The sequence below is a fragment of the Amia ocellicauda genome, chromosome 4, assembly GCF_036373705.1.
Source record: "Amia ocellicauda isolate fAmiCal2 chromosome 4, fAmiCal2.hap1, whole genome shotgun sequence".
NCBI lineage: Eukaryota > Metazoa > Chordata > Actinopteri > Amiiformes > Amiidae > Amia > Amia ocellicauda.
Window position 1 is genome coordinate 40,025,618 of NC_089853.1, and position 15,309 is coordinate 40,040,926.

At 42.8% G+C, this 15,309-nt stretch overlaps 1 protein-coding gene across 2 annotated transcripts; it reads right to left on the reverse strand.

The window, feature by feature from the left end:
- Positions 1-243: 243 nt before the first annotated feature.
- LOC136748444 (uncharacterized protein C20orf96) lies at positions 244-8,606 on the reverse strand. 2 transcript variants are annotated; one of them, XM_066702174.1, is made up of 10 exons: positions 8,093-8,606; positions 7,664-7,868; positions 7,094-7,224; positions 6,235-6,393; positions 5,795-5,894; positions 5,437-5,594; positions 5,007-5,108; positions 4,824-4,910; positions 4,467-4,585; positions 244-1,535 (listed from the first exon to the last, which is right to left on the reverse strand). In XM_066702174.1, exons 1-10 carry the CDS (start codon positions 8,147-8,149, stop codon positions 1,475-1,477), a joined length of 1,179 nt encoding a protein of 392 aa, XP_066558271.1. In that variant the 5' UTR covers positions 8,150-8,606; the 3' UTR covers positions 244-1,474. The 2 variants fall into 2 exon arrangements, with proteins under 2 accessions (XP_066558271.1, XP_066558273.1); XM_066702176.1 differs by lacking the exon at positions 4,824-4,910.
- Between the last annotated feature and the right edge of the window lie 6,703 nt (positions 8,607-15,309).

Consider the following 15,309-nt stretch of genomic DNA (forward strand, 5'->3'; position numbering starts at 1 on the left):
TTGGAGACATTTTCAGTTTCTTATCTGCTACATTCACACACAGGTATCCGAAGTTGATATTATAGTAATGTAAACCGCAACAATAAATCAATATTGACAATAACCACACTGAGTGGAAACAGTTAGGAAAACACAGCAACAGTCTTTTAAAGATCAAGTTCAAATCAATTAAACTTTGTCTGTATTTAAAACACACACCAACAAATAACAGCAAAGGAGAAAAAGCAAACATTGTTGACATTTCACTTTCTGTTTCTGTAGTCTTGGGTCAGGGTTTGAATGTTTGCTGTGAGATGCAAGTAAATAATTCAACAGTCCTCATTGCAAATTGAACATATATTTCATTTAATGTTAATTTCAAGGAAAACAAAAAAAAACTGTCAGCTTGCAATATGAGCTATGCATGGCATGGGTGCACCATGGCACAATTCTGCTTGCAGACTGACACACTACTGTTTTAGGCCATGCCCCACAGCAGCAGAAGCAGATTAGTTTTACTTCCATGCATTCGCTGATTGTGAGTTTATTCCTGGATTACAGACCCCTCGACCCTACCACCTGCCTCTCGCCCTTAATGGAGGAGACATGTTAGCCAGCATGTACGCTGCAGCAATCTGGATTCTGAGACTCCGCTGAATCTCTTCCAACTGAAACAATGGAGAGCAAACAAGCCATCAAACCCATCAGGGACAGGACAGTGTGTAGAAGACCCCTCTCTGTTTATAAATGGAACTACTTTCCCACACTTGGGTAAATTGCAGCGATTGCATAGATTGGATAAAATGGTACACACACACGGATTAGACTCACAACATCCTGCAGACTGCAGACTCATAGCCCTGCCAGTTACGCTTTAATGAATACAAACATCTTTTAGGTCTTGTTATAATAATAATAATAATAATAATAATAATAATAATAATAATAATAATAATAATAAACCTTTTCTATATAAATATATATAGAGAGAGAGATTGGCCTCAGAACAGCAAAAGAGCTCTGTACGATAACAAGGAACACAGAAAGAATTTTTAAACAGACGGCATGACAAAAATGCTCCTGCAATTAAAAGGCACATTAAAACAATCCGATGAACAGTTTCAACTTGATGTAGAAAAGAAAACTCTATTGCATCATTACGAGAAAAACATCCTGTAAAAAATAGTTCCCATGTTCGTATTTAGAAAGGTGAAAAGCAAATACCAAAAAACAACTCTATTGATGATCTCCAGCACAAGATAAGTTAGCTTTATCGTAACAAGAGCTGCACAATGCATTTGCGAGAGGAACGTGCCATGCTTTTTAAGTAGTTGGTGTTTAAACAGAATCCGAACCCCAGGCCAACAAAACAGTGTTACTGTACAAATGTATAATACACACAACTAATCCCCACTTGCTTACACAAACCCAAGGGGGCGCACACACACAATGACGATGGTCCGGAGGGAACTCCCTTTCTCTCTTCCCGGTGCTGCTAAATAGGGAGACACTCTTCCCTGGGAATGTTTAATGTCACGTCCACATCTGGAGTGCATCTGAAACACAGAGAACAAACCATTGCTCTAGCTGTGTGCTGCACTGCACTCTGGGTTGACTTAAACCATTAGCGAACAACAGGGGCCGCCTGTATATACAGCGATAGGTTTGCATCACACCAGGCGGCGGGAGGCTCCCCAGGCCTGGACACTGGTCTCATACAGACCTGGCAGAGAAGACGAACTGGCACGGTGCACACGTGTGATGTTTGGAAAAGAAATTAATGATAAACACACACACAATTATGTATTTTATGTTAACACTGTAGAAGTGGATGGTGGCATTGGGAGAGCTCGTGAATAAACTATTATTTTAATATTCAATACTCTAGAAGTGCAGGGAGAGAAGGTAATCAGTCTTTGCCGATTAAGCTCATCCAGTTCCTTTCCTTCTACAATCGAGGTCAGGACCAAATCACTTACTGGCCGAAGGAGGTGTCTCCCATCAGCTTTGTTAGTACATATCCCACTTCCTAACCATAACAACCCTGCATAACCACTGCTATAGACTAACGCATACTCATATAAGAACTAACCAGCTTGCAGTCTACACCCTGCTGCAAAAAACGTTTGTTTATAAGCATTAGGATATTTGAGATTAATTGACTTAAATGTTATTCATGACCAGCCCTGGACTGCAATAAAGAGAGAGAAAAAAAAATGTTCTTTTTATACTTTCCTATCCTACAATCTCAATCTTTCAAAAGAAGGAGAAAACAAAGGAAGAGAGAGAAAAATGGAGCGCAGGATGTCGGAAGTTAAAGCATCACTCGGAAAAGAAAGAATAAACAATCTGCCTCCTGTCTTCCCACGAGAAAGAAAAACCGCGCTGTTTCAGTCATATAAAAATCAATCAAAATTTCGCTCTTGTATTTCACATATTCTCACCCAGGAACGTGTGACAGAAATGCATGAAAAAAAAAAACACAGTTGGAAGACTTAGGCATTAGTAATCCATCCAGCTCAGATAGTGATCATATTAAATCACTCTTTCAAGTTTGACTGAATGCCTTTTATGGGGTAGCTGCTCTTTTTCCATTAGTCCAGCTTTGTGTTTTTTATTGTATAAATCTGTCTGTAGCTTTATGCGTCATCTCTTTTTCTTGGGATGGGGGATTTATTATTATTATTATTTTATATTTTCTTAAAATTAAAAAAAGAGAAGAAACCGACAACATAAAACTGCACTTGAATGTTCAATTCTATGCAAATTAAAAATAAATAAATACAGGAAACCTTACTGTTGGGGGGGCGCTATTTAGTTTGTGTTCTGGAACGGGCTGTTGGAAATTTGAAGCCCTTATGAACTTTTAATGTCATGTTGATACTCTGCGTCGGCTAAGTGTGCTGACACTCTTCATTTATCTTTAAGATGTCTCAGAGAGATTTTCCAAAACTCGGTAGTGAGAGAGATAACATCCACTCTTTCCTGGCAGTGTCTCTTCTATCTTTTTTCATTTTTCCTTTTCCATTTCATACTGCTCATATTTGTCTTTTCAATTTCTAGGAGTTTCCAGACTTAAACCTTTCAGGAAAAATAAGCAAATCTATCTCATGCATCCTTACAAATTATTTCTAAAATGAAGAAAGGATTACAAGCTTCTTATAATTGTTTAATGGAAAAAAGACATCTTACTGTGCCTTTTTCATGAGCATTATCTGATCAGATTTGTTCCTGTAGTTCCCACACTGAATGTGGGCCCTTTTGTGACAGTGAGGCAAAGCAGTGACACACATGCTCAGTGTTCATATGACCGAGTTTAATGTGGCTGAGCCCAACAATTCGATCCCTTCACCCAAGTCACAGAACACACTTCCGGTTGGCATTAATCCGGTCGCACTCTCTGTTGAGACCGTGAAGGCATCGTACCATTGCATCCCACCCACCACCCCACACCATATCTCGGAACAACATCGATAACAAAAAAAAATAGAAAAGTTGTAGTTTTTAGCCTATGACAATAGTTGTACAGTTTCTGAAACTGGTCTGCGACACCCGACTGCTGCAAAATGAGAAAACCCAGGAGAATAATTTAATAAGGTCTCCCTGGAGATGAGTCCAAACATCCACAGCGTTTTGACCCTCGAAGGTCCGGACACTTGGACCGAACTGAAGCGAGCGCAGCCTGACGGATGCTGCCGCCGCTTTGCTAACACCTTATAAAAGCCACGGATGCTCTTGGCTCAGCCCTCCTGTCTTATACTGGCAGACACCCAGGACTCAGACAAATACTATCAGGTTACACGAGAGAGAGAGAGAGAGAGAGAGAAAGAGAGAGAGAAGGAAGAGGAGAGACTTTTCATGGTCTGTACCTGACTGCATGCAGGTACACCTACACTCATGCTACACACCAAGAGAAGCCAACAGAAGATCTGTGCAGCTGGAAGTTTAAATGGTTGACTAATTCTCTCTGGTCCTTATGAGAAACTTACAGCAGACTGAAGAATGGCTGTGCTTCTGTTAGATGGCATGGAGATTACTGACTGTTTTCTATTTATTTATTTGTACTGGAAAAGCACAAGACTGTTCACACATTCCACTTCTGGGGGAAAAAAAAACTTGCAGGAAATGCCAATCCGTCATTTCGCACAATTGGCTTGATGAATGCTGAAAAACACTAAACTGGAGAAGGCAAACTTGAAATGAGCAGCAGAGGAATTTAAGAAAAGGGGGCATAAATAGAAACTTTAAAATGCAATGTCGTTTATATATAAATAAAAAAAAGGTTTATCCTGCAGTGCAAAAATGAAACGCACACAAAGTTGGGATCAGAGGTAATATACCTGCAGTTCCTCCTGAGGGCAAGGCTGTCATTTCAACCCCAGTCTAAACTATTCAGCAGTGTAGGGTTTCAACAGCTGATCTGAGTCCCTGATAATTACACATCACATTACTAATGCACGACCTCCAATCTCTCTAGGCGTACATACTTCTCCGCTCTGGGGAAAACATCATGGAAAATTTTCTTTCTGATGTCCGTTCTGGATTGTTGGAGCTGCTGAACACTCTGCTCTAGCCAGCGGTTCTCCTCCTCCAGTTCTTCAATTACCTGTGAGATTAAATGGGTGAAACAGAAGACAATGAAAAAGGGGGTGAGAATCAGATTACAGCCAGTCGCGGATGCCATGCGTGTCCTTTCAGGTGTTTCACATTTTGACAGCACGTTGAATTGACCAGCCTCGCCACAGATTCCAGGACAGAACTGTTTGGATGCTGGGAACCGCGACACTCCCACCAAAGCGTCTGTCTGGAGTTTATGAAAGTTTGCTTTTTGTGGCGTCGCTTACTTTTATGTGCACTGCGATTTCTTTCTTCAACACACAGTTGTGGAAAACCATCTGCTCAACTCCGGGCGGAACGAGGTTCATCTTTTCCTAGAAGATGATCGGATGAAGTTTGGTACAAGGAAGTAAAAACGGCTCCTCAGGCGTCAACCTACGCAGCGGAGGGACGGTGCCGCTTCCTCTCACCTTGGCGATCGAGGACAAAATCTCTTCCTCTGTCTTTTTCAGGCTTTTCTCCAGCTTGGCCATCTCGCTCTGGGCCAGCAATGCAATGTCTTCCTCCTTGTCCTGCAGTCCAAAAACAGCCACATCTTAAAACTCTGCCCCATGCAGAAAAACATATCCAATAATATGTGCTACCCTCCCGAGATGAGACGTGAGTAACACAGCTCACATTCAAGAGAACATTTGGACGATACCACATTTTACTCAAAACTCTTAATAAGAATCAGACTAAAGTTAAAACACAACAGAATTAAAGGAGGCAATAACTTTAGACACCAGAAATCATGCGATGCCTATATAATTTCTGGCCACGGACTTGCCCATGTCTGAGACAACGATGGCACTGCCTCACGAGGTCTGGTTATGGAGGTAAACATGGCCCCTCCTGTACCTGGTGAGTCTCCTGCAGTTTCTCAACCTCGCTCTTGAGGTCTGTGATCCGCAGTGCTTTCACCGGGTACTGCTTGTCCTTATAGGTCTTCAGGGTGTACATCTCTGCGCGGGCCCTGAGGAGCTCTGACTTCACCTGGTCCAGCTGCTGCTGCAGACCTGCCCAGGGGACGCCAAAGACAAGGCACCGTCAGCAGCCATCTACCACCCCCCCGCACCCAACGTCAAAGTCACAGAGATTGTCGTGGGCAATGAAACTAAAACAAATCCTGTGTTCTTCATTTACATTCTCTGAGAAGAACACGTCCTCCAAGAGGGACCCATCCTCAGACACGGGACAGTAACCTTTCCTAACTGACCCCTGAGCTTTTCCTTTGCGGTGCTTTCCGACTCCTCCAGGTCAGCTTTGGCCTTCCCGAGCTGGCCGTCTCTCCAGCCGCTGAAAGCCACTATCGATTTCTTGAAAGGAAACAACACAGAACTGTGGATGGAGCGCAGGACATGGGACACTTCAATTAAAAATAAATTTGTGCTTGTTCATTTATTTACATTGTTACCTAGACAGCAGTTTTTTATTTTTAATTGACGGTCTGTATGTATGAATTCATTTTGTCTGTGAGCCTCTTGATTGAGCCCTTCTGGTAAATTATCCTGTTCTCAATTGACCTACATAACAAACAAAATATATAAAACAAACACACACAGGTGGGCTGCACTCATGAATATGTAAAAAAGCACACACAGAATGTACATTTGGGATCCCTGGAATGGAAGACGTTTTAGCTGAAACATCGCTCACCCCCAGCCTCTCATGGTGAACGAGGAGCTCTCTCGCTTCTGCTGCAGAGTTTTTGTCCACCATCTGGATCTCCTCCACCAGGTGCAGGTTAGCATCCTGCAGGGCCGCATGGTGCCTCTCGAACTCGGCGATCGCTTGCTTTTTCGACCCGATCAGCAACTTAACACAAGCAGAGCAAACAGACCAGTCAGGACAAGTGAGGCACTCCATGGCGCTCTTTTCTCCCACAAAAAAGAAGGAAAGAACAAAAGGAAACGAAAGAGAGAAAGAACTTGATCAGTACGGCCTGTATGCGTATACAGTCTCACAGCATCCTGGTTTGAAAAGGTTTCTATGGAAGTTCAAATCTTAACAATGAAAATGGAACAGGAGAGGAGGAGGGAGGAAATAAGAAAGAAGACAAAAGAAAAGCTAAAATTGCAGTGTGTGCAGCAGGGAGCTGTGTGTGCTGGACTCAGTCAGGGGGTGAGGGAGGATCCCAGTGGGCAAGAGTGGAGAAGAAGCACTTACACAGCACAGCGTGTTTCTGCACCTGCCGAGACTCGTGTGTTAGCCTGCTTCGTCCCCCGTCAATGAAGCCCCGAGCCATTTACAGGTTCAAAAGGTGAAATCAAGTTTCCAACTCAGCTGGCTGTCAGAACCTCGATCCAGGCACTGCAGTGAAACCGGATCTGCCGAGCAGCCCTCTTTGTAAACGCTTAACGAGATGCACCTCGGTAACCCTAGCCTCGATCGGAGAGCTAACCGCATCACGAGCTCTGATCCTGGCTGTACCTCCCTGGCAACTTCTTGGCCGACACTGTCTTCTCTCGCCTGCCTTATCAAGGGCACCTAGATCTTAAAGTGGTACACAGTTTACCTTCAGGACTCTGATATTGTCCTTCTTCTTCAGCGCACTGGGGTCGGTCTCTGCCATGCTCGTCTTCCTCTGGTGTCTGCAAGCAGAGGACAGAAGCGATTCCAGAACCTGGGCCGTGCTGGATCTGGACCCTACCGGGGGAAGGAAGAAAGAAAGAAAGAAAGAAAGAAACAATGACCTTCAACATGGGGGGAACAATTCCTTCTATGTGATTAATTAAATTAAAACAAACAAACGAACACACACATTGCAGCTGCTTCATCTTTTTTTCAATACAAAGACATAAATCCGAACATGACTTTTTCCCTCCCACTGGCACACTGTGTGGAAATATTTCACTCAACCAAAACACATATCTTTACTGCTCATGGGGGGCTTCGAACATAAACCAGAAAACGCAGCTTAATGTGTTCCCTGGAGAAAGCCCTGCATGTGTTTTAATCCTGGTTTGCATTTATGCACAGCTGCTCAAATAGCTTTCTTACCTAGTGCCAGGTTTTACCCCAGTCAGCGCAGTGATGCAGGGAGGTTAGGAGGTGTGCGGATTTCTTGTCATGGTTAGGGTCTCACCTAACTTGTTGTCCCGCTGGGGGGCCGTGGATGGGGCAGGGGTGGGGGGCGAAGCGGCGCCTCTCTGTCTGCGACTGGACGCCTTCGCACAGGCAGACCTGGGGGGTGGCCCGGGCAGCGGGGGCAGAGAGGACCGGGTCCCTGACAGGGTGCTTGGCCCCGCTGGCGTCCCCCTCCTGTCCCGGCGCTCCCACTGGCTGTAATCCTAATCGTACAGGGCAGATTATTGCAGCTCGGTGCTCAGTTTAGCCCAGTGTTAACTCTAATGCAAACTCTGGCTTAGTTTTACTACCCACAATAAGAATTTAATTTTCTTTTGTCCACATCCTCACATTCACATCTTGGCCTCCTGGATCGACAGAACTTATTGCTCATAATCATATCATTTCGTATTAATAATGACTTGTCGAGACTGAATGAGGCACTCACCACATTGTTGAGGTCTTTCTTCAGAGACTGGACAAAAAGCCTCGGGGGTGACGTCATTACCAATGAAGCACGTATTTCTTATATAGGCCTAATTCTTATTTCTTTAAAAACACATTTTAAATTAGATGCTTGTATTACTCATAGCACGACCACCATACAGTTATTTATTTATTATTGTCCATCGTCGCTCGGTGCAAGTTTCAGTGGTTTTGACATCACCGTAAAACGTAAAACATTTAAAGAATTCGTTTCCGATTCATAAAATTAATTATGCATATTTCATGTCGATGCATTAAAAAAATAACTAAGAAACAGTTGCATCTCTGCTGATAACACTCGCCAGCTCCGGCAACAACCTGCAAACCGCAGTTAGGAAAGCTGCACTGGTTTTGTTGTGTCTGTCAGAAACAGAAGAAAGTCACTCGTACACGGGCCACTGTGCACCCGCTTGTTTCTAGAGAAACACAATCAACACAGTAACTTCAGACACAGCAGCCGCTTCCCTGAGGACACACTGAGGACACACTTCCTGTTTGATTGCGGAGCACCTCGCTGCACTGCCCCCTGCTGGCAAGAGCCACATCTCTGTGCAGGGTCTCCACTGCACTGTATTTGTGACACTATACATCTATCCAGTCATTTATGACCGAAGACTTTTTGCTTCAGTTTTTAAATACCCTACGGTGGCCCTGAAGTGCAAAACACAAAATATCTCTTTTAATATCAGAAATAAACACTGTGTAAACAGAGAGCTTAACTCACATCCATTGCACCAATTATGTGTGTCCCCTGCAGTGTTTACATGAACACTGTGCTGATATGTATTAAATGTACGCGCTCACACAGAGACCCACATACGCACAGGCAGTGTTGTGTGAACTGTAACGTTTTAGTGTTCAGCTAATAAAAGTATGATGTTCTTCATTAATGAGACATCAGTCCTCTTATTTCTTAACATCTATGTTTAGTTGTTTCTGTTAACTCGTCAACACACCATGTGCATGGAAATTGCTTTAAGAAAAACTTACAGGAGGATAACATCACTTTCTTAGCTTTGTAATATAACCTGCATTAACACGTATACTTGAAATCGAGCGCTTCTCCTGCACGGAGGGCACACAGAGCAGGCGCGGACCAATGGCAGCTGCAGTCCTGTGGGGGCTGGCGGATGAAGAAACTAAAAGAAAATATCGTTTTGTTTTTGTGTTTCTCATTTTGCATGTGTGTTCTTGCTTTTGCATTTGCGTTGTGCTTTTTGTTTGTTTTTTTCTTTTTTCATTTGTGTTTCTTGTTTTGCAGTTGCGTGTTTCTTTTTGCTTTTGTGTTTTGCACTTCAGGGCAACCATAAATACCCCCTTAGGGAAGAAAGAAATATAACGAATTTAATAATTTAATTAGTACTTAGATATGGGTTAGTGAGATCAGGTTTTAATTATCACTTAAATAAGAAATAAGTACTTCAAAGAAAAGGCCCGAGGCAAGTAGCTTAGTGTGTGATACCCAGTGTAGTGGCTCAGATGAAAAAAAATAATAATAAAATAAAAAATAAAATAAACACCTTGATATTTCCATGGACGGATCTGTCTTTATTTTACAGAATACCCTGTCAGGGGGTGATCTCAGAGCAGTGCGGGTGCATGGCACACAAGTGAATAAAGCAGATGATATGGTTGTACAAATGTAGTGCAAATCTTAGATGTTCGCTGAGAATCCGCGAAAACAAAGTGTTCAGAGAATCGGCTGTGTACATTCCTTCATCCTGGCAGTGTCTATATGTCCTTTATTCAATTCCCACATCCTCCTCCGCCGTCGCCCCCACATCCTCCTCCTCCTCCGCCGTCGCCCCCACATCCTCCTCCTCCTCCGCCGTCGCCCCCACCTCCCCCTCCTCCTCCGCCGTCGCCCCCACCCCAACCTCCTCCACCACCACAATGCCCCCCACCAACACCAACTCCTCCTCCTCCCCAGTGCCCTCCAGTCCCCCAGTGAAAGCTGTGATGAGAAGCACTGCTGTCATTAATGTAGTACTTCTTGTGTCGCACTGCTCGGGTGGTCTTCTTCTTCTTCTTCTTGGACACCTGACCTCCCATCTGGAAGAATAAAAAGCACCACTGAGTGACTGGAGCCCTGGCGCTGACGGACAGGTGCATGCCCATCTTGATGCCCATCTCTGAGAGAAAGCTGGCGCAGCGTGTGTCTGTGGCGGGGCATGAACCCTTCTTATAAAGCATTGCCATTCCCCAGACCCAATGCAGAAAATGCACAAAAAATGCAACAACCAAATCAAGACCCAATCACACTTCTATAAAACCATTTTGTGCCACGATTCATTCTTTTTAAAAGGCAAGAGTTGTTGTTTTTTTCCTACATTGAAACTCTTTTAAAGTCAACACATTAACCAGTTCCCTGGTTCAGTACTGATCTGATGTTTTCTTCTTCAGAAACCAAAAGCAGGTGCTGCAGCTTTACATTTACTGTAGCTATATGTGGACACTATATATGTTTTCATACACAAATTCACGATGTAACTCGACCAGAAACCCCGGCCTGCAGGCGCGCAGGAAATGTCCAGTATGAGGCACAAAACACAGCAGTAAAACAAATGCAAAGTATTCACACCACACATATTGTTTAACACAACACTTTAACTGAAACTTAAATTCATAGTATAAAAGTACGTGAAATAGTTCCTTTACTCACCTTATACCAGCGGGATAAACAGACACGTCGTAGTTCAGGCAGAGAGAGAGAGAGAGAGAGAGAGAGAGACGCTCAATCAGACGCGCAGACACTTAACCACACATTGATCAGAGCAGCTCCGTGAACGAGGTGCACCTCAACTCAGAGACTGACATCCGAAACTTCACAAGTGTCAAAGTGTTTGTGTTCCCTTTGTTTTGCACTAACCAATAGCTGAAGAAGATAACGGGTCATGTGACACCACGCCCACAGACGCGCCAGGCGTAGAGGTGCCTAGAAGACAAGAGATCAGCGGAGCTGCGGGAGATGCTTAGTGTTCATTCAAGTGTTGTTCATGACAGTCCAATATTATAATGACAGATATGACGTGGAAATGTGATTTCAAAAACATATCGTTTGTTAAAAAACAAAAACTGTCATTGCCAAAAAAATGACAAAAACATGCTGTCATTGAAAGTCGCATTTTCCAGAGCAATGAAAAGTATCATGCATCCTCGTCATACCTGGATTGATTTGAACTTGTCAGACATTGAGCAGGTGTGCAGCCCAGTGATGTCACGAACACACCGTCTCTCTAATGGCAGTGGTGCGCATTATAAATTAATCAGTGGGCCGCAAGTCCAGCCGTCAAATAACCGCCTGGGCTGCACGACCACTTTTACCACAATTACAGGCCAAAATGCTACATTTACATTTAAAAAGAGCCGTATAATGCAATAAATACATACCAGCAATATATTAAGGGATTAAATTAACGTCGCAACGGGGTAGACAAACCAGGCAATTGCCTGGGGCCCCGAGCTGGAAGGGGGGCCCCCAAAGACGGCTGATTACATTGGACCACAGCAACTACAACCAGAGACGCAGCTTACGACAAGGCAAGCCTGGCAGCTGCATGGGTCCCCAAAACTGAAGGGGGCCCCCGAGGGTCTACTAAACTGAATCCACAGCATTGACCACAAGCCCCCCACCAACAAAAAGGGCACTGGTCGATTGTTGCGCCTGTGGCCCCCACAGACTCTCAGCGCTACTCTGATTACACTGATACAAAATAAAAAGCAGTTGTCATAAATATACTACTTACTTAATGTGACTTGTGGGTGACCATATTGTCCACAAGCTGTTTGAAGTTAGGAGTAAGGCAGGTGCAGGCACATCGCAACTCGGCAGTGAGGTTTCCACCTCATTGTTATATTTCATGTTTCGCATCACAGAGAATGTCTGCTCACATGTAAAGGTTGCCTACTGATAACAGCTTTGCAGCTCAAAGGTGGAGCACAGGTACTGGAAAGGTTTGCCAGAGTCGCCGGGTGTCCTCTTATTCAGCTGTCTGATGAGGTCTTCTACACATGCATGCACTGGATGAAGTTCTTCTTCAAAGTGTTTCTTCTCAAGTCCAAGCCTTTGGCACACTCTTCCACTGTTAACAAAGTCAAATCCGAATGGGCTTGTAAGCAGTGAAATTAAAGGCTTCAGGTCATTCAGTGAAGAACCCCGTTTTTCAAAACGCTCAGCCAGTCCAATAAGCATGCCATCGTACTCCATTTCGCCAGCACCAGGGCAGCTACTCAGTGCCTCTGCAAAGACGCGTGAAATCATGAGACTTCATCTGAGTTGACATTAACTGTAGTTGTAGCATGAATGTCTTGATGCTTGCAATTAGTGTTGGCAGGAGATGATTTCCCCTGCAAAGCCACACTTGAGATGACCGGTGGTGTCAAATCCAGCCCCCACTGTGCATCGTCAAGTTCAGCCTGTGGGTGGCAGCACCGAATAAGAAACTGCCGGGTTGATGGGAGTGGTGCAGTGAAGCGTCCCAGTACCTGCCCCTGCTTAGCCAACACTTCAGAGCGCAAGACGAGGTCCCGTATTCAGCATCCACTCGCCCCAAGAGTGCGAGAAACTGCCGCGGGTGCAGTGCAGTTAACAATGTGCACCCCTTTGTCCATCACAGCCCTCAGTCGATCTCCCTTGTCTAGCTTGGCACAGAGTACCTCCTGCTGGATTATGCAATGCACCCCAAATAAATATGGTACGTGAGCTTTCAGCAATGTCACACATCCATAAACTCCGACCACTGAAGGACAGCCATCGCTTGTGACAGATACGAGTTTCTCCAGTGGCAAATAATGCTCTCTAAAAAAATTCAAACATGTTTCGAGAAAGTCTGATCCTTGTGTGCGCCCGTGTAATCCTGCAAGATCCCAAATTGCTCTGTAATATTTAACTGCTGAGCAACTTCGCTGTATGCGGTGGACTCATCCTGGACTTTATATTAATCTTTAACTGATTTGTTCTTAGCAATGTTTTTTTAAGATGAATTATGTTGTTGTGATGAATTATAAATTATATATAACTTTTATTTACTTAGCTTTATTGTCAAAGCGCCCGCCGAGCCGCGCTAGTGACTGATGGTTGAGTGAATGTGTGCAGGACAATCAGACACAGTCAGTGTGAAGGAACACGATTCATTAACGTGTCCATTGACAAGATCAATGAATGAATACATTAATACAGCAGAGCTGGGTTTCCCTCTAAAACATAAGGACTGGTTTAATAAATGCGTCCATAAACGCCATGGCTGAGACGCGCACTTCAGTTCAATTAAAGCTGCTATATAGTATCTGGATGATTCATGTGAAACGTGTGGATTTTGTTCCAACTGTAACTTACACGGGTTAAGGACGTCTGATAAGTACATTATAAATACGGCAAAAAGTATCGTTTGCATATCTGTAAAAATTAAGGGAGTCGTGTTGTGCCGTTTAAAATACATATATTGTAGCCCAAAGACGGTGATAATAACCCTAAAAGCACATGTGTATTGTTTTGTTGGCGAGTGAGGCGGCTCCAGGCTGAACACTGTGTTCAGTGAAGCTGCTGCGGTGCTCAACCCCGCGTCCTGTGCGCCGAACCCGCCCGACGAGGCCGAACAGGTTGCGACGCGGATCAACAAGAACAACTGCTATTCAACGGGGTTTTGGCAACGACTCATCAACGTCCAAATACACGTTGCTTTCAGGTTGAATAGACGTCGTGACAGTCAAAACAGTCGAACAGACCCCAGATAACAAACGCAATATGTGTTTCCCCAGCCGGTACTTTTTTCATGGGTGTATTTTGAGTGACATAGTAACAAATGCGCAAAATTCTCTGGATGGATGGAGGAAGGGTTTCTCAAGTAAGAGTATATATATATATATATATATATATATATATATATATATATATTGTGTAGGCTATTGAACGGGTCTTTGCTGCTTGAATGTTTAACTGCTATATACTGTAGAAATTGATGAAGGTATATAATTAGAATTCAAGCACATTCCTCTAAAGGAAAAATATTTGTGAGTTTCATTAATTTAAATAAGTCATTAAGGGCTAGTTTAACTCAAATATTTTACTAGCAAAATATTTCAGTACAGCATAACAAAACTGTATTATGTGTGCATTAATCAAATGTATTATCAACATAGTAACTACAATTAAAATATGTTATCTGTTGACGATATTAGAAATTTGAAAAATGTCAGCCTGCATCGTTTTTTGTTTTTTTGTTTTTTTGTTTTACTTCAAGTTTATTTCAACTGGAGACCTGTATAAAACATATTGGAAAAACTGTGGGTGTGTATAAACGTGCTCTCTAACCATAACTTGAATGGAACTAGTTTTTAAAAGATTGATAGCATTTTTAAAATCTGTTTTTCAGGTGGTTTAATATACACTCTTAGACGTAATGTGTAGACATTCTACAAAAAAAAAATGTTAATACTACTATGACACGTGTTGTGTTATTTTCTACACAATATGTGCAGCGTCTTTCTTCTAACACATGACAATAAAGTAATTTCATCCAAAAAAAAACGATGTTTGGAGTTTTCATTCTACGTTAATCCTATGTTATTTTCCCTCTACTGTTTTTGTATAGTTAACACCAAGAAATTGTATTTTAGTTGTTTTCTTTTCTTCTCCCCCCAGATTAACTCATGTTATCTGTCATCACTCTCTCTTTCTGTGGTTGTTTGCATTTGCTGATTAAATTGATGTTGAAGGAATGTTGACAATTCGACTGATTCCATTTCCAAATGCAACCAATTTGCAACTAAAATGTTGATTACATTAGAAACAACGTTGTTTCAACGTCATATTTCGTCGTCAACGAAAGTTATGAAAAATATTCGACCTATTTTCAGTGACGACTGACGATAACGAGACGAAATACTGTAACAAAAATGATAACTAAAAAAATGCCTTCTAATTTTAGTAGGACTGGTAAGTGCAGGTCTTGTTTAATAGTAAAGTTAGGATCTATTTGGTTAACTTATAAGTACAGTAAACCACGTTATGCGCTTACAGGATGAAGCGTAATTCACGCTTGGCTACAGTAGAGCTTAACAATATGCTTATGCTTTTAATATCAGTGTCAATATTACATATTTTGTGTATCTGTGGGGGAATTCTTTGAAACTGAAATGTTAATGCAAAAGCTATTTGAAATATTAATATTGTCAGCGAAT

Excerpts from the sequence above, each read along its gene's own strand:
- LOC136748444 (XM_066702174.1), bottom strand. The coding sequence starts at position 8,149 with ATGACGTCACCCCCGAGGCTTTTTGTCCAGTCTCTGAAGAAAGACCTC. Across the intron at positions 7,225-7,663 it reads CCAGCGGGACAACAAGTTAG|GGTCCAGATCCAGCACGGCC; the intron begins GTGAGACCCTAA and ends TTCCCCCGGTAG. Across the intron at positions 5,595-5,794 it reads CGCAAAGGAAAAGCTCAGGG|GTCTGCAGCAGCAGCTGGAC; the intron begins GTCAGTTAGGAA and ends TCCCCTGGGCAG.